We start from the raw sequence: 19,986 nt of genomic DNA on the forward strand, positions 1-19,986 counted from the left end.
GGTCGCAGGGGTTCGTGGTTCCCCCACGTGATTCAAAAGCTGTAGGTGAGAGAATTTGTCCAGTGTTTACTGACGCATTTTCCAGCCGCATTCTGTGTATGTGGCATTCCCTACTCTCCCAAGAACAAAGCTGTCTTCTGTGGAGCATCTGTGGATTCTGACGAAGACTGCAGTAGAACAAACCCCTTCTACCTTAAAGATGGTTTTGGTTTTTACCGTGGCGGTGAGTGAGCAGTAGTGATTCAGAGAGATTAATTGTTACTGAGTTACATGTTTCTCTATGTCCTTGAGAAATCGACTTCACAGCCAGCTTCCTGTGCTGCCCTCACCCTCTGAACCTCAGAAAAGCTGAGAACTGACTGTAGCCAGTCACACGAGGTACACAAACAGGACTGCGTTTTCTCCCTCATCTCACAAATCTGAAGTGACGACTTTCTTTCTATAAAAGATCTTGAGTTGTTGCTGTTCACAGGAGAGTGTTGAATTGTGTGCAAGATAAGTAAGAAATTTATAACAACAATTACTTTAAATGGCTAAAAATGTGAGGTTTACCTGGGGAGAAGACTGAAACAACTCTAAGAAAATTAGAGTGTGTTTGTTGGGGTTTTTTTACTGACCGGGAAAACAAAGTGTTCTGTCAGAAAAACTTTGCAAAGAGAATCAGCTCATCTAAGTCTGCTTCTTCCTTCCCCTGTATTTAAAACTTGGGGTTGGTTTAATCCCCACAGTATAGTGGAGTGGTACAACAGATCCTTAAAATGGGGAAAATTTGGTCTGCTTAGTTAAGGCAAGGTGATGTGAACTACAAGTTTTAGGGTTCTGTTGACCAGAATTCCAGTTTGCAAGTCTCACAATGTCTCACTAGTTAAATGGTGTTTTTTTTTTAAAAAGCCTTGATATAACAGGTGGAAAAGTATCAACCTATTATCAGTTCAGTAGATCAGAGTTGTGGGATGTCACCACTCACTGGGAATAGCTGTGACACACTTCTTGTTCAGGATTATGTAATGAAAACTGCTGCATTCTATAGTATATTGCTTGAGAAGGGAAATAAGAAAATAAAAAGAAATTTTAAAAAGCAATAATTTGGCCAGACACAGATGCTCTTTAAAGAGTAGAAGGAACTAAAGTGTGTATGATGTTAGTGTAAATAGTCACTAAAATTCCTCAATTTCCCCTAAGCATACCGAGGTACTAAACAGACAGTCCTAGTAAGCATTGGTGTCTCTTCCATTTACTTCCCCTTCAATCCAACATCATGACTAACAAAAGTAAATTTAGATTTTAAAGAAAAATTAAAGCTAGGACATATTCTAATTAGCAGAAGAGCACTGCGTAGGGAATCTTTTCCTAAATGTGTTACAGAAGAGCATCTTCTCTGCAAGTCCTTCTGAAATACAGATAATTGGGGTGAGTGGGTTATTGTTAGGGGAGCTAACCTTGCACACTCGTATGGAGCTAACCTTGCACACGACAACCCTTGTGGACGATTAGAACTGATCTTTGTGACAGGTTTTGGGCACTAGATGGCAACACGACGGTTGACAAAGGAAGAGTCACAAAATACAGGGGTTAGAATGGGTCACATTCGTTGGGTTTTTGGTTTCGGGTTTGTTTTGTTTTGTTTGTTTGTTTGTTTTAATTTACTGGATCTTGGTGCCCTGTTAAATTGAATTATCAGCCACACATTCCGGTAGCCTCAATTTTAAGAGAGGTTCTCCAGTTAGCAGGGTATTACAGTAACTTGTCTCAGCAGGACCATACCCGGCACTAGAGAGAAGCCAGGGCCATTGCAGTGGTGCTGCACGTCAGTCCGAGAGGGAGCTGTGCCCAAAGGGGAGCTGTCCCCAGACGGGAGCTGTGCCCAAACGGAGCGGTCTCCAAACGGGAGCTGTGCCCAAACGGAGCGGTCCCCAAACGGGAGCTGTGGCCAAACGGAGCGGTCCCCAAACGGGAGCTGTGGCCAAACGGAGCGGTCCCCAAACGGGAGCTGTGCCCAAACGGAGCGGTCCCCAAACGGGAGCTGTGGCCAAACGGAGCGGTCTCCAAACGGGAGCTGTGGCCAAACGGAGCGGTCCCCAAACGGGAGCTGTGCCCAAACGGAGCGGTCTCCAAACGGGAGCTGTGCCCAAACGGAGCGGTCCCCAAACGGGAGCTGCGCCCCCGCTGCCTTCCCGGGACCGCCCGGGCCCCGTCCGGCGCCGCCGCTGGCCCGGAGACCGTGGCGTCACAGCGGCCACGCGCGCCTTCCTGGCCAATCAGCGCGCCCAAAGGGCCTTGCCCGGCGGCCCAATCAGGAGCCTCGCCGCGCGGTGCGTCACCGGCCGAGCGGCGCAGGCCGTGGCCAATGGGCGAGCGCCGAGGCCCGTCCGTGCTGACGTCGCGGAGCGGGCGAAGCGGCGCAAGGCGCGTGCGCGTGTGTTTCCGTTCCCGCCGGCGCGCGCGCGTGGCGGGCGGGAGGGAGCGGAGTAAGGCGGTGTGCGGCGGCACCGGGCCTGCAGCGAGCGAGCTTCCCGCTCCGCTTCCCGCCGGGAAAGCCGGCCGGGAGCAGCACCCGCTCCCTCCTCCCTCCGCGGCGGCGGGGGAGCGGCCCCGCCCGTGACGCGAGGGGCAGGGCCGAGCGCCCGCCGCGCCTCGGGCCTTGTAGGCCGCTGTCGGCGTGACTCGGCCGGGCCGCGCCGGCCCCCCCCGCGCTCAAGATGTCGGCGCAGGCCCAGATGCGCGCCATGCTGGACCAGCTCATGGGCACGTCCCGGGACGGTAAGTGCCTCCTCGGCCATGGTGGGGCGGCGAGGAGGGGGCGGAGCCGCCGCAGCCCCCGAGGTCACGGCGGTACCGGGCGGGTCGGGCGGTGTTCGCCGTGATTGGCAGGCCCGAGGCCCGTTGCCCGCACCCCCCGCGGGGCGGGGCTGCCGGGACCGTCAGCGGCGGGGTGGGGGTAGCCGGGCACCGCCTCCCCCCGCGGAGCTGCCGGCGCTGGCCGCGCTGCTGCTGTTGGAGACCCGCTCCTGGCGGTGTCCGCGGCGCGCAGCCTTTCTGCCCGGCAACCGGAGATGGGCACACACGCTTTCGAGAGTCTCATCATCAAGGGAGGACATAGCGAAACAAAAAACAACCCCCAGGCCAGCAGCCCCTTCAGTAGAGCAGGGTGGGGTGTTGTGTCGTTATAGATTTGTCTAAAGTCTGGCCCGAGACATCGTGTTAATCAGCAGTCAGGTATGGCTGTTGCTTTCTGAAAGGCAATGTGGGATTAACCGAAGTGGACAAACTCTTTTAAAAACAAGCGCCCTAAACAGCCAAGTAAAAGCTTAACATCCGGAGGCAGTCATACCCAGAGGGAGATACGAGAAGTACGGTCAGGTTTCAGATTGCCTCTGTGGTCACACAGGCAAGCGTATTGCTGCAAAAAGCTTCCCGGTGCATGGTGATTGCCTTGAAAGTCTGAACCGGCACTCGCCCATAAATCCAGATAGTTGTGGGGGGCTGCTGGAAAAGAGCAGTTCCACTTATGCTGTGCAGCTCTGAACTTGGCAACAGGAGAATTCTGCACCCGAGGGTAGGCAGCAATTAGAGCTAATTTAAATGTTCTGCATGTGGTACTTACACTCAGTCTGTACTCAATCTTGCAGACGTGTTACGCTTGTGGAAGCTTCGTGTTGAATTAACAGTTACCTGTTTCCCCAAGCACCGAGTAGGATGTGGGAACTGGGATGTACTTTGTATTTCCTGATCATGTCTTGGTACTGGGCTAATGTGATATGACAACTTTTTTTTTGTATAATCTAGAATTTCAAAAAATGTAATTGGTTTACACATGCTCCTTGTGTCGTGAATGCTTTCTGCTGAGTTCTAAATTACTGTTCTGCGAAGATTGTCTTCCAGAGTAAGGCTGTTAAGTGAGTTGTCATCATGCAGGATCTAATTTGGGGTGGTTTTCTCTTGCTCCAGAAGATTTTCCAATACTTCTTCCTGTTGTGGCTGCGTATGTCTAAGTGCTTGGCAAAGTAACATTGTCCTTGTGGAACTCAAGTCTTCCCAGTGTTGGCACCTAGATCGCTGTCACAGTGCTACCCTAACACTACCACAGAAGGTTTAAGGGGGGTGGAGAAGGTGCTTCAGTTTCTGAAGGTATTTTCTGTTGGATGGTGGAAAAAGAGTGTGATTTACTTGAGACAGCTGCCCAAAAACGTTAAGGAACTAAAATCTAAACCAAGAAAAGCCATTTCAGGCTCTATTTTCTCTGGCTTTGTGAGAACGCAGTTATTGTGTTGATAATTGTATTCCCTCTGTCCCACTCGCCCTGTAATTCCTAAACCACATGTGCTGAACTGTTCAGAAACTAACTGGCTAAAAAGGAAGCATTTAAACAAAATGGGCAGGATGGAGAAGGATAAGGAGAAAAGACCATGTGTAAAACTCGCTTCCATGATCTCTGTGTAACACCATTCTAGTTTAAAAAAAAAAAAAAGTCCAGTGGAGCTGGAGCATCAGCATCAATTATACTGAATTGTACACGGGGATTGAAAAGGAACCTTTTTTTTGCAGAGTTGGTACTTAATAAATCCAAGGCCAGGCTCAAGGTCATTTAAATATTGCTAACCTTGAGAATAGTGGGGTTTGGGGTCGTAAGTTTTTTTATATTCCTGTTACCTTTGACAAAGTCTATTTCTGTTAACATGCAAATTGCAGCTTTTCATTAGAATGTGTCAATTTTTAATTTCTTTGTAGATCAGAACTTTAATTTCACCACTTCTCCCCATTGTCTTTGATTTTGCTCTCCCTAGCAACACATTAGAATTTAATATGCAGTAGAGTTTCTGAAATAATAATCTTTCTTGGGCAATGTTTTTGTTTTATACTGTTCAATATTACCGAAGTGCTTCTTAGTTTTATACTTTACAAAGTCTAGCTAGTCTTTTTGTGTTGTTCAGGGTCTTTCGAGAAGCCTAGAATATGAAGGCTTAAAAATCTTATCTGTTTTAGAAAAGGTAGATTAAACATTCGATCTCATCTGTGGTAATAGAAAAAAATCAGAGGTAAATTTAAAACCAGCGGCCGTGCCTGAATATATATAGGTTTTTTTTTTTCCCCTTTAGGTTATAGTATCTTGTGTAGAAAATAGGAACATGCTCTGAAAATTATTTTGAAAATGCCACAAGCAGATGCTCAAACATGGTTTTAGGAGATAAGCTGTAGATTGTAATTTGTGGGACAATGTGCATACTCATTATGACTGGTGTCCCTAGGGCCAGGGTGGAAAAGCCTGGAAGATGCAGTGATTAAGTGTTTTTATAGATTTGCTGTTAAGCTCCAAGAACACCTAGAAAGCACAGTTCTGTATTGATCACAGTGATTCAAAAAATAGCCACTACGCTGTAAGAATATTAAAGAGAAACAATCTGCGTTAGAGAGGAGACGTCTCTTGTCAAACAGGCCTGCTCAGCGTGCGGCTGTCCAGAAGCAGGTGTGCTGCTCCAGGCCGGGTCCTGGCTGTCCCTTTCCCAGAGGACCCTGTGCTTGTGGGCAGGGACAGCACAGAGCTTCCCGACCCCTTTGGCAGCTGCTGCCTCCCTTGGCTGAGTTTGGGCAGCAGGATGGAGGCACTTGCAGTCACAGGGCACGGCTGGCTGGCTGGTGCCTGCCAGGGTGTGGGGCTCGGCAGGCTCTTGGCAGCTGCTGTGCCCAGTGCTCCCTGCTCCGTGCCTGCCTTCGCTCATGTGACAGACACCTGACAGAGAGTGGAGCTGAGGGGACTTGCCTGGTGCTTCTCAGGACTTGCCAGTGAGTTGCAGTTCTTAGAATACAGCTGGGGTATCTGAAAAGCAGTTGTGTTGGTGATGTCAATGCAAAGTAATGTCAGAATGGCAGGAGTGGTTCTTTTACACACTTGGGAAAAACTTTTATTAATTATTATTTAAAAGGACGTGGGTTTTTTTAAATACATTGCATATTGCCTAGGTTAACCTTCTCTTGCACATTTCTCTGACAAGTGGAAAGCTGAATTGGATGTGTAATGTGCCAAAATTAAACAAAAATTAAAAGTATAATTGATTTTGATGCTAGTAAAAAGCTGGGTTTTTTTAATATAGTTATGACTGCAGGCTGAAAAAAAATCTCTGAAATGGCATTCCAAGTACTGATAATCTGCCATACCTAGAGAGCTTTAAATATAAATTACTGAATATATAATATGGGTTTTCCAAATATTGAGAAATAAGTAGTGCTGAAAACCAGGTGCTAATCTTATGTGATTATGTATGAATGGTTTTAGTTTGTTGTTTTTTGGTTTTTTGGTTTTTTTTACTGTTAGCACTTAAACTAAAGGAGTTTTTATTCCACGTGTCAATAGTTAAAATGTTAGTTCAATTTGAATTTTTTTGTTGTTGACCAGAGCTGCATGAACTTGTCATTTAGGAATACACAGCGCATAGAAGAGTATGACTTTACTCAACTTTACAGTTCAAAAATAATATTTTTAAAAATTAAACTTTAATAGTACACTTAGGTAAACCCTGCTTTTGCCATCCCTGTTCTCCAGAAAACAGGAATGAGCCTTACAGATAGGATCATAACTATAAAGTTTTCTGTAAAAAGCCTGATGGCGAAGATTCCATGTGATCTTGAATCAGCTTATCTTGCCCAAATGTTTCATTTTCCACCAGGTCAGTTATGTGCTCTGCCTTGCTGCAGGGGTGAGTGCTGGAGTCATCATGAGGAGGTGGTTGGAAGCAGAGGGTAAAGCAGGATCATTACTTGTGACAGCAGTGCAGACACAGCAGATCCCAGTGGCCCTGGTGTCACACAACATCTTGAAGCTGCTAAGACTTGACTGTTGCAAAGAAATGTGATGGTGGTTTGTGTTTCTAAAATAGTTGCCACCACTTCAAAATTTATAATCTAGACTACAGTCTAGAAATACAAAAATCTAGCAAAGTTAATTAGATTCTCTTAAGAGACTTGTGAATTTGTGCATGCTTCTGAGACTTGCATGTGGTTGTGAAAAGGTTCTCCCAAGCATTTTAACAAACACTGTGCTATGTGACTAGCAGAAAAATCTCCGGAGCCTTTAGACAGTAGCTTATGTATGAAGTGCCAGTCAGCACTTCCTTTTGCTTCACCTGATAGCTTTTGGAGCTGAGCTGCCATGTTTGAAGTCTTCAACTCAATTCTTCAGCTGTTACTAGCAAACTACTTTTCTTGTTGTAGATCATCATCTTCTGCCTTTGAAGCTTATAATAGCCCTTTTGCATCTGTTCACATTCTAGCTGTTTTTTCTGGGTTATGCTTCAGTTATCCTTAGTAGAGGTTAGTAATGTATGACTTTTCTGTCCTCATTGCTTGGAAGGAATTGAAGTGACTCTCCTGTGCTTATTTTACCCATCCTTTGTTTGGTGGCACATTTTATACAATAAGAGAGATGTAATCTAGAACTTGTAACCCATTTTTTTAGTTTCTTTGTTTTAGTATGGGATTATTGAAGAATTTCTGTGTACTTAACAATGGGTGGAGGGTTTGTTTTGGTGTTTGCAGGGTTAGGTAGATTTTGGTTTCCACTTTGCTTCATGCTTGGAGGTAGAAGGTGGTATGTGTGTTTAAACTTTGACAGATCATTGCTGAGGATTTTGTAGCCATTTTGGGTAGCTCCAGGCTGAGAGCCAGGCTAGGGAGCCAAGAGCCTTCAGCAGCAAGGCAGAGAAAAATATCTCATGTACAGGAATTTCTGCAAAACGTTCCCAAAATGTTGAACTGAAATCAGCTCAGAAATCTGAAAGTAGTCACAGCACATGGACTTAATGAAAAGGTGCTTTATTTGTGTTCAGGACAATTTGTCAATCAGGAGTGATCAGGTTTTAAGAGCCATGTCTGTGTTTAGTGAATTGTGTGTATTTTCTGGCTTTGTTATAAAGTTCTGATAGTTTAGGCCTTAAAAACAGTGAAGCACTTGAGGAATTATTCTCTGTTTGGGGTGCTGTCTAAAATGGCATTTATGAAGAAGCAAATGGGCATATTCATGCCTCAAGGAAAACCATTCCTGTATTTGTTCAACTTGTAGTGCATTAGCTAAAGGATGATCTCATTATATTCTGCATTCATGTTGCTTACATGATGGTGTAAAACAAAAGCAGTCTTGGTTAGAAATATGTATTATTCTAAAAGTGTTAGGATCAGCACATGTCCAGTGTTAGTGACATGAGTGTCAGAATTAGCTGCCCATTCACTGTGCAGCAGGAGCAGGATCTTCTGTGCCTGCATAAGCCTCAGTTAAATAATGCTGTTGGATACTGGTTAGTCAGGGATTGCTTTGCGGGTGGAATTTGATACACAGTTTTTAAACACATACTCCACCCAGTTAGTTCTCGAATAAAGCTTTCAGAGTCCCTTGCCAACATGTTGGGAGTCATGCTTCAAAAATTTGAGTGGAAAGTTAACCATTTTCTGTTAATGTATCTTAATTCAGGAAGTCAACAGCGTGAAAATGAAAATTCACTTTGTTTCCTTTGCATGGATTGCACCCCTGGTTTGCAATTAGAGGTTACAGTTGGATTATAAAGGGTAGTTCTCATCAGTGCTTTGGGATTGTTGACAGTATTAGGGTACATCAGAATAGTAAGAGATGCTGGATGAAAGAAGTCATTGTTATGAGCATGTTACTATGCTAAGTGATGTTGATGCGTAAGTGTTATTCTGCTGGTTTGTGATTAAAATATGCTGAACAGGAATGACATTGTGGTGGCTTGCTAATAGATTAGACTTGCGAATTCAAAGTGAATTGTGTATTACAAGTGCGCATTGTAAGCTTAACCTCTGGATGTTCCTTAATCAGCAGTATGCACTGGTCTTAAATATTGATGTTAATTTTGTAGTCAGTATGTTTTATACAAAATAGAAAACTTCCTTTAGAAAGTTTACATTACTGCCATAATCTCTTCAATATTTCTGTATCCCGTGTACAGTTTCCTTATGCTTGTAAAGGAAATGAAATGTGCAAGTATAGAAGTTTCCTTGATGTTTTGCTTTTTTACTTTTCGGTTCTGTTTCAAAGTTCTCTGTTTACTGGGAAAGTAATCCCTTAGAGAAATGTAGTTTGGGACATGTACTTTAAGTAAAACTAAAGCTGATGCTTCTTGGACAAAATTTCTTCATGTAAATTTTAGCAACCATATGATTTTTCTTTTACTGGAAAAAAGTCTAATTGGAAACGGGGATGGCTTACAGTAATAGATATTGACTCCTGTAATGCCCTGGTAAAATACTTTCATTTCTCTAATGAGCATGAGTCTTAAAGATCAAGTAGTTGAATACGGTGCTGTTCTTCAGAGGCAGGGTTAAATAAACTGCTGTTCTGAGCTGATTTAATTATTTACTTGTTATAAAAGAACTTGTAATAAGGTCTGAAGTGATCATGTCCTCTTTATAGATGTTCAAGAATACTTCTAAAACTTAGATGACTGCAGCTACTTGTTGCCTGGGTGTATTACTTTTTTATTACAGAATATATAAAGCTTTGTTTTTTTGTTTTTGGTTTTTGGTGGTTTTTTTTTAAATACTCTTTTATTTAGATTTAGCATTCACTTGTTTGTTTGACCATACAAAGAAGGTATCAACTTCCCTACAGTTTGACAAGCAGAAGTAGCATCTTGCAAAAGTCCTTGTCTTAAGACCACATCTGTTTGTGTTGTTTTAGTTCTTAGAAGGCATCTGCATAAATCTCATTTGCTGTTGTAGTCAGAATGTCAGGTGCATAGTGGATCCACAGATTTTATTCTTCCATCCCTCTCCAGCAACCTATGTAGATCTCAGGCCATTACCCTCTCAGGATGATTCACCAGTAGGTCAGCAGCAGAATAAATCTTCTATATTCTCCTTCTGAAACAGCATATATTAATAAGAAATGCAAATGTACAAAATCGCTATTTGTAGAAAAGAAAATGTAAATACCCCAATCATATTTGTAAGGGAACCTTTCTAAACTTTTTGTAAATGCTTGAATAAAGGCACAGCGCAGAAAAAGTTTAAAATACAAATGCGTAAAGTACTCTTAAGGCTGTTGTTGATCAGTTTCTGCCACTTTTTTTTCACCCATGCTGTCTTCCTCAGGTTGGTAATTGTGATTATCATGGTAGCCACTTTGATGAAAAATGACTGCATTTCAGCTGTAGTATCAGTACCTAGTTGTGGTAGAGGTATGAAAAAAGGTATTTGGAGGTAATGTCTGAGAAAATACTAATTGCCAACTTTACTTAAGGAACCTGAGTCTTTCAGCAATTTCCTGGTCTTGGTAACTCCTTGACTCCTGATAGGTTAGTGCTTTTAGGCCATCAGCTTTGGGGTTTTTTTTAAATACTTTTCTTTATTTTGTTGATGTGTCTTTATATAGAAGAATCTTTACGGTCAACATGTATTTCTAGATGCTGTGTTAAAATTGCTGGCAGAGTCTATTATTCTATACAAACTGAACAATCTGGCCCCTTGTTTTATTTATAAAGGTTCAATGTATCTTTGCCTGCCTACATCAATCTGCAAGGGAGTGTCAGAAAGGCCCCGCATTCGCCGAGCCGTGAGTTATCAATAACTTTTCAGATGTGTTAATGAATGTGGAACAAACGCAGTTATGTGTTAAAAAAAATAAAGATCCACCTCCTAAAAGGAAAAAAAAAAGAGCAGAACTCTTAGAACTTTTCACTGCAGTAGTAGGCATGATTATAAAGGGATTACTCTGAATTTTTAGTACTGTAAGTATAACCAAGCAGTAAGGTTGCCCTCTAGAAAACCTATTGTTGAACTGCTTTGAAGCTCTGTAGTGTGTGGGTTACAGGTTTTACCTGTTGTATCCTGCAGGCAAATTAAGCATGTGTTTTTCATGAAAGCTTTTGTTTACTAAATAATCCAAAACATGGCCCATCTGAAAATGTTATATATTAGTATCCTATACATAGAACAAATATTTAAAAATCGGATTACATAATAGTAAGAAAGGTTTGACTAAAACAATATGGGTTTTTTTATTCCTCTCTGTTGTAGTTAACCTCAGTAAAGAATATGGCTTCTTGAATTATTTAAGATATTCAAATCTAGAAGTTCAGAGTTTCAAATCATGAAGCCATAAAAAAAAACTGAATAACTGCAAAATATATCTAAACTCTCTAAAAATATTTGATGAAATGGAAGAGGCTGCTGTCTGAGCTCACATACTGAGAAAGAGTATGTCACTTTTTCTCCCAGCAGCTCTTTGCTTCAGTAATTCACCAGTAGGTTTTCAGTTATAAGAAATCATATCAAATTATGTTCTTAAAAAAAAAAAAGGCTGCATCCTCAGAGAGATTGAGGTGTTTTATCATGCCTGTGTCTTAACAAGAAGAGAACCATTGCAGTGATCTCTCTTCTGAATTTCAAACAGTGACAATTATTTTACTCAAAGGGAAACATGTTCAGCCCTCATCCCCAGAATACCAGCTGATTACTTTGTTCTGAAGACTTCAGGTCTTGCTCCGGGAAGGGGTTCTTCAGCCTCGCAATTAGACCTCAGTGTCTGGGCAGGTTGATGCTTCTGCTGATGCAAGAGCTGCAACCTGCCACAATGAAGATATAATTAAGATGTTCCAGCCCAACAAACAGCATGTAGAAGAAAAAAGGTTTATCATATGGAGATATGCAAACACCTATAAACTATTTTGCATATAGGCTATGCCCATATGTTTGATTTTTTTTTTTCAGGTTTGTAAGCATTTAAAATCATTCTTCTGCCAACTCTTTATGCTACTCCCATCAGATTTTAAAGGTTGCATTGCATCCAAAAGCAAAATCATAAAATGAGTATCAGGTGGGATTTGGTGAAGACTCTTACGTGATTCATTTTGTGTTTATGAGGCTGCTTTGATATGCTAATTCTTGCATAGAAATACGTCACTATTTCATGCAAAGTCTGAACAGAGCATTATATAGCTCATTTAACAAATGCTATTGTATCAAAATGTTTTTAAGCTAATACTGGCTTTCTGGTTTCAAGCACTTTTCCTGCTGCATTTTTGAAGGGGAAGTGTGAGAGAATTTAAAAATAGCATTCTAGAGCATTAAAACACACATTTGTGGCTTTGGTGTTGTTTGACAAAGAAGCATAGAGTGTTTTGAGTTCTAGTTTCCATAGACCTTCAGTATTGACAGGGCACTTAACGCTTTGCATGTAACCTGCAGGATGTGTCTGACTGCCGCAGAGTTCTGACCTGGAATGTGCTGATTTCTATATTGCAGGTGACACGACCCGCCAGCGAATCAAATTCAGTGATGACCGAGTGTGCAAGAGCCACCTTCTCAACTGCTGCCCTCACGATGTGCTCTCTGGAACTGTAAGTAGCTAATTTTCATGGTTTATTTAGATAAGTGGAGAAATTGAATTATATCTGTTCTTTGTAGTATTTCCTTCAATTTCATGGTTTTCAGTGACTATCTAGCACTCTCTGGTAGTTCAGAGGAACTTTCATAAACAATTAATTTATGGGTTCTGAAGTTAATTTTTAGAATTCTTCTGTTTTGTATGCTAATTATTACCTAAATTTCATTGTTTACATGAAAAGCCACGGAATGTTATGGATGTAAATTTGCTGTAACAGAGTGGCCTTACAGTGGTACAGTTGCAAGTAATAGAAAGAAATAAAATATATCATATGTGTAAGTTATGAAGTTGCTTTCTTAAAAATGTATGTTGTAGTGGGAAGGTATTACACAGATGTATTTGTATAGAGAAGTACAGAGATTTTTCTCTCTTCAGAAATATTTTAATAAAAATAATTGAAAGTTCAAGTAATTAAATTTCTAAAAGTTGAGAGATGTTTAATATGATAGTGGCACTTACTATACAATATCCAGTTACTGTGCCATTGTTATAAATGCTAAAGCAATTTTTGAATTTCCATTTATGGCATATTAGTAACTTGTTTGACTTGGAATTTTGTGCATCTGTAGTAGAAGTTCCACTTTGTGAGCATAGGAAACAAGGGGCTTTGACACAGGCCAGTAGCTTTGCTTTGTAAGTGTGCTTGTGCTTTACCTTGTGATCCATGTTTAAGGTAGCTTATTTTTTGTGAAAGGCAGGTGAGTAATGTTTTATTGGTTATTTAATCTAATGTTTGATGGTTAGAATAATTAATGGTGGATACAGTATGATGATACAGAGTCCCACGTGCCTATTATTCTTGATGCTGCTAGGGTTGCTTTTTTCACTGATGTTGGCACATTTTATTGTCCTTTGGCATCAGGGAAAATAAGTACTGGAAAATCTGTCTGAGGGATTATTTGAAGTAGTACTGTGTATCAATGTATATATAGTTTTATTTTGAACTGTTTTGTGCATTGCTGCCCACAAAAAAAAAAAAAAAAATTGGGGGAAAGGGAAAACATTGTGTTTCTTTTCACCCATCTGTTTGATTGGATGAAGCTTTGGTTATGTGGTGAGCAAAATAACTCCTGCTAGGGACATCCTGGTATGCTATCAAAACATACAAAGGCATTGATCATAATCCACAAGAAGAAACTTGTCAAAGATTCGTTTGACAACTTTTCATTGTGGTCCAATTTCTGTAAACAAAGATTTCTATAATATCTGTAAGTAAAGAAATGTTTATCTTCAGAACTATAAAAGCCATAGGTATCATGCAGTAGCATCTTTTACACTTCAGGTCAGTCATGTAGGCTGAGGCAGGTGACACAGTTTAAGTCCTCACTAGAAGTTTTCTTCAGCCTCATACCACATTTTGTTGCAGTTCTTGGAATACTAAATGAAACTGCTTCTTTAGAGACTATCAGTCTTTTCCTTCCTCATGCAGCTAGTCAGTACCAGAAGATGTGTTCCACAATGTAAATCTGGGTGCAGAAAAGCAGTGACTAGTTTAATGCTTTTAGTGGGAGTAGTAGAAAGGAGACTCAAAAGAGACAAGCTTTACCTGGGCCATGTGATCTGCTGTTTACCTGGTCATAGATCTACGGGAATGGACCTTCTTTCTTTAACAGTAGTTTTTAAAAGGTCAGGAAGCATGGAGTCTTACTGAACAGTTTGTCACTGATTTAGAAAATGAGTGAAGTTTTCTTCAGTTGTATCAAGATGTTCCTAATAAATCTTTGCATTCAAGAACTATAGTAACAAAAGCTGAGTGACTTTTTTTTTTAATTCAAGTCCCTGAGTGCTTCTGGAACAGTAAGTTGTCTGGGGACATTTTATGAGGTCAAATCTTTATATTGACTAGATTATGAGTAAAATATTGGATATGAATTGCCTGGGTTTTTGTGTGTCACAAGATTATCTATAATTCCTAGGTACTGTTTATTACTGTTCCTGTCTGCAAAATGCAGACTTCTGTACATCTCTAGTCCATCCACTCTTTCAAACCACTCCAGGAAGACATTCACCGATAACATAAGACAAACAGAGGGACTCATATGAGTAGGCTCTGTTATTTTGGTGTGTTCTTTCCCTTAATGGCCAAATTCTCAAAACACTGCAAAGGCTTTGATTTCCCTTGACAATAAAAACCTGTGTTCCTCAGGTTGCAGTATGTGTTGGTAAAGGTATAGTGTGTCTATACTTTTTTTTTTAGGGATTTTCTTTATGGACATGTTTTTTGTGCTAGTTAAGTTTCTGGGTTTTAGACTGGGAAATGTCAAGTCAAGCTGTCAGAAGTGTCTATGTCTGGTGAAGGTGCTTTTGTGTTAACGATCACTTGGACACCAGTTTGCATATATAAGTCAGTGGTTTAAGAGCTTGTTCATTCATTTTGAGCTGAAAATTTTACAGTGAGAAATTAGTAAGACTGTAAACCCTGGCTAATGAGACAGTGAATAATTTTCCTACTTACTGCTAGTGATTTTTTTTTTTTTTTTTTTTTTGCCTTACAGAGTTAACACTTTTACCCTTAATGATTTTGGTTGTTTTGGTTTGGGTGGGTTTTTGTTTGTGGGTGTTTGGGTTTTTCCTTTACAAAAATATTTGTTTATCCATTTTATGAGACTGGGGACTGAAGCTGCATATGTAGGAGTCAGATTACTTCCCCCATAATGGTATGAACCAGTTAAGCAGTGTTCTCTGGATATAAGTAAGGTCTCCGCTGTCTCCTGCAGGTTTTATAAGATGTGTGTGTTTTCCCTATCTTTGTATGTTTCTGAATGAATAGCAGAGTACTAATGAAAGTCACAAGGTAGGAAGATTTAAAACTAATACCTTTAATAAGGGTATTATTAAGTAGCAATGTCCTGAATGGTTGTAACCCAGTAGCTGTTTTTGAAAATCCCAACACTTCCGCATTAATCTGGCTTTCTTACCAACTTGATGGTGCTTCCCTGATGAAAAAAGTTTCACAAATATTATATATGGTCTTGCAAATGATGGTTCCAGAAACTCTTATCTGCTCAATGAATTAACTTTGTATTTCTGTGTATTTATTGCGAAAAAAATATTTCTTGCATTTTATTTAATCCAGACCTGAAAATAGGCTCTATTGGCTTGTCCTGCAGTTAAAGATATCTTTAGATGTTCCTAAATTTATTGCATGCAGCTCTTCAGGACTCTTACTGACTAAAAACCACATTAATCAAGACCTTGGTTTAGCAATATACTTGAATACATTGCTAACTTTAATCTTATTAGGAGTGGAATTCAGCCCCAGATTAAGACATCTAAATTTAGATTTTAGCTGAGGAGCAGGGTGTTGAAGCTTGCACTGAAGTCAGAAGGTTTCTTGCAGTGGAGCCTAGAAAAAGATGGAGTTTGCCTGCCCATGGGTATCCCTCTCACAGTGGGCTGAATCCATTTAGGCTCACTGAATGTACTGTCTATATCTTCTTTTACCGTGTACGTTTGGAGAGTTCACACATAGTGCAGATAGATGTTAGTAAGGAGTTTTAATCTGTAATTTATTGATTTGCCAGTAGTCCCACTGGTTCTGGAGATATTTTTATGCTTAAAACTTGTGGTTTGGGGTGTGACTATGACTTTATGCTGTACTTCTAGAAAAAGCATTAGAAGGCATTGTGTCTGAGGGTATCAGCTTTTCAGTTTAGGACTGATTTGATCATGTGAACTGCTTCAGCTTAGCAAATCAAATCAAATTAAATTAGGCTTGCATAAGCTAGCTCAGTTTGAAGCCTTCAACCCAGTGGTGATGAATTGTGAAGTGCACTGTTGTCCTCTCAAGTGATCATGTCAGTCTCTGAAATGTATTCTTAGTTTCTTTGGCCAGCACCAGGAAAGTGAACTGATTGTACCACATTCCATTTTAATGGGTTTCATTTATTGAGGTGGAGGGGGCGTTGTTACTTTCTGCACGGTTATCAATCTCAGTGTTAATACAGTCTATAGTCAGGCTAGAAGAACAAATACTATGTAAACACTGAAATATCTCAATAATAAGAAAGACTGCTGCTAGTTTTGGTAGTGATGATTTATTCTAAGAAGTTGAAGTCTTTGGAAATGAGAATATGGTTACATGGAGAAATGTCTTTTAAAAAATATTATACTTCAGAAGATAGCTGGAATTCAGTGGTTACTAAGGACTTCAACCTAATAATTTCTGCATCTTTTTTGCTCAGCATTTCTTTTCTGCTAGTGAAATCCTACAAAGGTTAAAACTGTTAGTGGAGTGAGAGAACTTAAATCCCCTTCTAAATATGTGTTGCCTACAAGAAAAGATGGGTTTTATCACAAGTCTAGAAATTTGTTCAAAATAAAATTGGTAGTGCAGCTGAAGAATGAGTTCCATAATAAGCAAGATTTCAGCAAAGAGTCTGTCTTCAGCTTCTTTTTATCAGTAGTAAATGTTCTCATACTGACCCTAGTAGTGCCTTGGCAGTTTGTTAAAGGAAGAGATCTGGTTCCCCCAATATCAATTTTTCAGCAATGTCAGATCTTTCTAAGCAAACAAACAAAAAATTATTTTCTCACTGAATGTGGACTAATTTGGTATCTTTATATCTAAAAAGAAAATATCTACATAAACACTGCCCAGAGTATCTTCTTTGAAAAACCTCTAAAAGAACCCTGCTGTTTTTAGAAGCATTTGATAGTTTGTGCTAGTGTGTTATTTGGCTCAATGTCTGCCCTTTGTGTTTTAAGTACCTTTAGCTTTTCTATGCTCTTTTTGCAGTCTGTATAGAGTATATTCAGTAATCAAATTTCTGATATCAAAGGAACTTGTAGCAATTGCAGAAGTGCAAAATGAGAATTTTGCTGTAGGTAGGTAGCTCAAAAGCTGAAAAGGAAAAGGGGTGGAAAAACTCCACCTTAATTTCATGTTCCAGAAACAGCATCACATCAGAGTTTAGTTTCCTGTTCAGTTACTTGTCAGCTACTCAGAGTGCACATTTATTTTGCAAATAAACTCTGCAGAGTCTCTGCTGCCAGATCCTTGGCTAGCTCTTCCTTGTCAACTCATAATTAATTAATGCAATTTTTTTTTACCTAATTTGATTGAAGCAGCACTATGCAAACAAAATGTAATCTATATTTCTTTATTATACCAAAAACATTATATCTATTTTGTGGATGGGATGACAAAAATTATTATTAAATCATTTCAATACAAACGTTTTCTTTTGTGAAAGACCAGTTTTCTTAAACCTTAGCAATGGGAAATGAATCTGCTTTAATTGCCCATCTAATGCTAAGAAATAAAAAAAGTATTGTAGAAAGTGGTCAGCAAGTGTTAGAATGCATTAGTTTCTTAAGTAGATTTCAGCAATAACTAAAGGACTCCTGATATTCTGCTTTTATGTGTGTGGTTACCTAGACTTATCTTCAGCAATAACTTTCATTTGCAATGAAGAATCTCCAAATATATAGGCTTTTCTTCGTCTTTTAATCTCAGTAAAAGTGCAGAAAACTGCAGAATGACCCAAAGCATGGCTTAGCTCACTCAATGAACTAAAGTTACGTCTAGCCTGGGGACTTGGATGATTTCACCTTTCTTTATTTGTGTTGTTCATCTGAACTGCTCTGTAAATCAATTTTAGGTAGTGTAAGTCTGTCTAAAAGTCAGTGTATTGACAGTGAAAAACAGTGTTTGTTCTTTTTAAGCCTTCCATTAACTCAGTGTCTGAGCGTAAGTCTCCCTCTTAGCCATCTCTGTTTCAAATGTGATTGATCTTTAAATGGCAGACTACCAATGCTTATTTTTTGCCTCTGGAGGGAGAGCATGTCTTGGCACCAAATTGCAAGGTGGGCTTGTGGAAAAGGAAAGAAATGTGTCTTACTGTATCTTCTGTCCATTTTCATCTGCTATTCATCTCTTTTACAGCTATCCATATGAGCCAGATTATACTGCAAGCTGCTCTGTGCTTGTTAAGGTTCTTGGCAGTCATGATCCAGCATAGACTTTTGACAGTAATGAATCATTCCCAAGATGAGTTGTCTTTCCCTGATGTTGCATAACTCACACCAGCAGAAGTGCTTTTTAGCCTGTTTTTGTGTTTAATATGCAAACTTATTTAAGAGTTTTAAATGTGCTGGGTTTTTAAGCTCTCTTTACACTGTGGTTTGCTAATGGAACTTTTATGAAAGATATTTTGTAGTAATGTTTCTGTGAAGACTTTCAAATGATTACCCAGGACTACTATAGGCTGTGTTAAGGAGCAGTTCCAACAATGATGTAATTTCTTCAGCAGCAAAAGTACTGATAAAGAATCCTTTTCTCTTGCACCTGATTGTTCTTGCTGCCTGTTATGCCTAAGTATTTATCAGGCTGCCCTGTTGGGTCAAAAGGGGGAAGGGGAGCCAAGATTTATTCTGTTGTGATTGAGTTATCTAACAAAAAGAAATCATAACATACTCCTTATGCTCCAAAATTTCCACTAATATTACTGAAGGTTTTCAAAAGCTTTTGAATTTGCTATCTTAATGCTGTAAGAGACTCCAGCTTCTTAAGTCCACTACTATGTTGTTCCCTACATAATCTCAGCACATTGTTTATATGGCTGCCCAACAAGTTGGACAAAGGTACGCTGCTGAAAAATTAGCTTCTGTATTTGGTTTGCTAAGATATGTTTTACCCAGTCACTGCCCAGATTGTGTTCAACAGCACAGGCAGATGTGCCAGCATAGAGTGGCACAGCACAGGGATAAGGAGAGGACAGAATGTTTCTCAGTAGTAATGCTGGTTCAGACTAATTACCATCCTTTCAGGCTTTAGATTTACAATTCCCAGTAAGAGGCAAAGAAATCAGAAAATGCACTGTTTTGTGGAGGTTGAATCCATCCCAAATAGAGAGAAAGAAGCATAAAACATGTAAAGTGAGCAGCATGTCGTGGTTACATGAATTATGAGGGTTTTTAGTGTATGATGGAATTTTATTTCATGCATTTATTCAAAGTGTATGCAGATTGCATCTTAGAATAGTGTGGGGCATTTGTGCGTGCTGGATGTGTTTCAGGCTTTTTGTCACTGTATTCAGACCTATTGAAGTGTGTCACTAACCTTATCTGTGCATTTATAACTCAAATGCTTCACTTCAAACAGAATTGGCCTTGAGTTTTACACTTTTAGCCTTAAAGACCTTATTCTGTACAAGAGATGAATCAACATAAAGTCAATCTTTTCACAATTTTAGGATAAGTTTCAAGTGTCTAATTTTAAGATAACTTTTTTAAAGTTCTTCCACATTGTTCTCCCAGTATTGAAGTACTTAACTGAAAAAATACTTCAGTTTAAATAATGTCAGTATGACTTGAAAAGAGACCTCCATAATACATTGCTAAGCTTCAAAGTCTTTGTGGATTTGCATCAGTTAACAAAATTGCTGAGGTCCTGTATAGTTGCAAAAGGAAAAGCTAATCTTTTCCTTTATCATTGCAGTCAGATGTTCCCTATTGCAATCAAATGTTTTCCGGAAAACAGATTTATGGTGGCTGAAGGGGATTAAAATAACTACAGTTTATAAAAAACCTTTCTAAGTTCAAAATACTTTATTTTACTGATGTGGGTCTTTTCCTCTATCTGAAACTTCTGT

The 19,986-nt window shown here is 39.9% G+C and overlaps 1 protein-coding gene across 4 annotated transcripts in view; it reads left to right on the plus strand.

Moving 5' to 3' along the window:
- Positions 1 to 2,566: 2,566 nt before the first annotated feature.
- The window catches only part of LUC7L2 (LUC7 like 2, pre-mRNA splicing factor), a 29,425-nt gene continuing 12,005 nt past the window's right edge, over positions 2,567 to 19,986 (plus strand). For 2 of the 4 annotated variants that reach the window (XM_021552895.3, XM_077783611.1), the window contains exons 1-2: positions 2,568 to 2,760; positions 12,250 to 12,344. In XM_021552895.3, the coding sequence (XP_021408570.1) occupies positions 2,700 to 2,760; positions 12,250 to 12,344 (156 nt within the window). In that variant the 5' untranslated portion in view covers positions 2,568 to 2,699. Of the gene's footprint in view, positions 2,761 to 10,487; positions 10,559 to 12,249; positions 12,345 to 19,986 lie in introns of all 4 variants that reach the window. The other 2 variants (XM_021552897.3, XM_021552896.3) reach the window with 2 other exon arrangements.

The sequence above is a fragment of the Lonchura striata genome, chromosome 5, assembly GCF_046129695.1.
Source record: "Lonchura striata isolate bLonStr1 chromosome 5, bLonStr1.mat, whole genome shotgun sequence".
Taxonomy (NCBI): domain Eukaryota; kingdom Metazoa; phylum Chordata; class Aves; order Passeriformes; family Estrildidae; genus Lonchura; species Lonchura striata.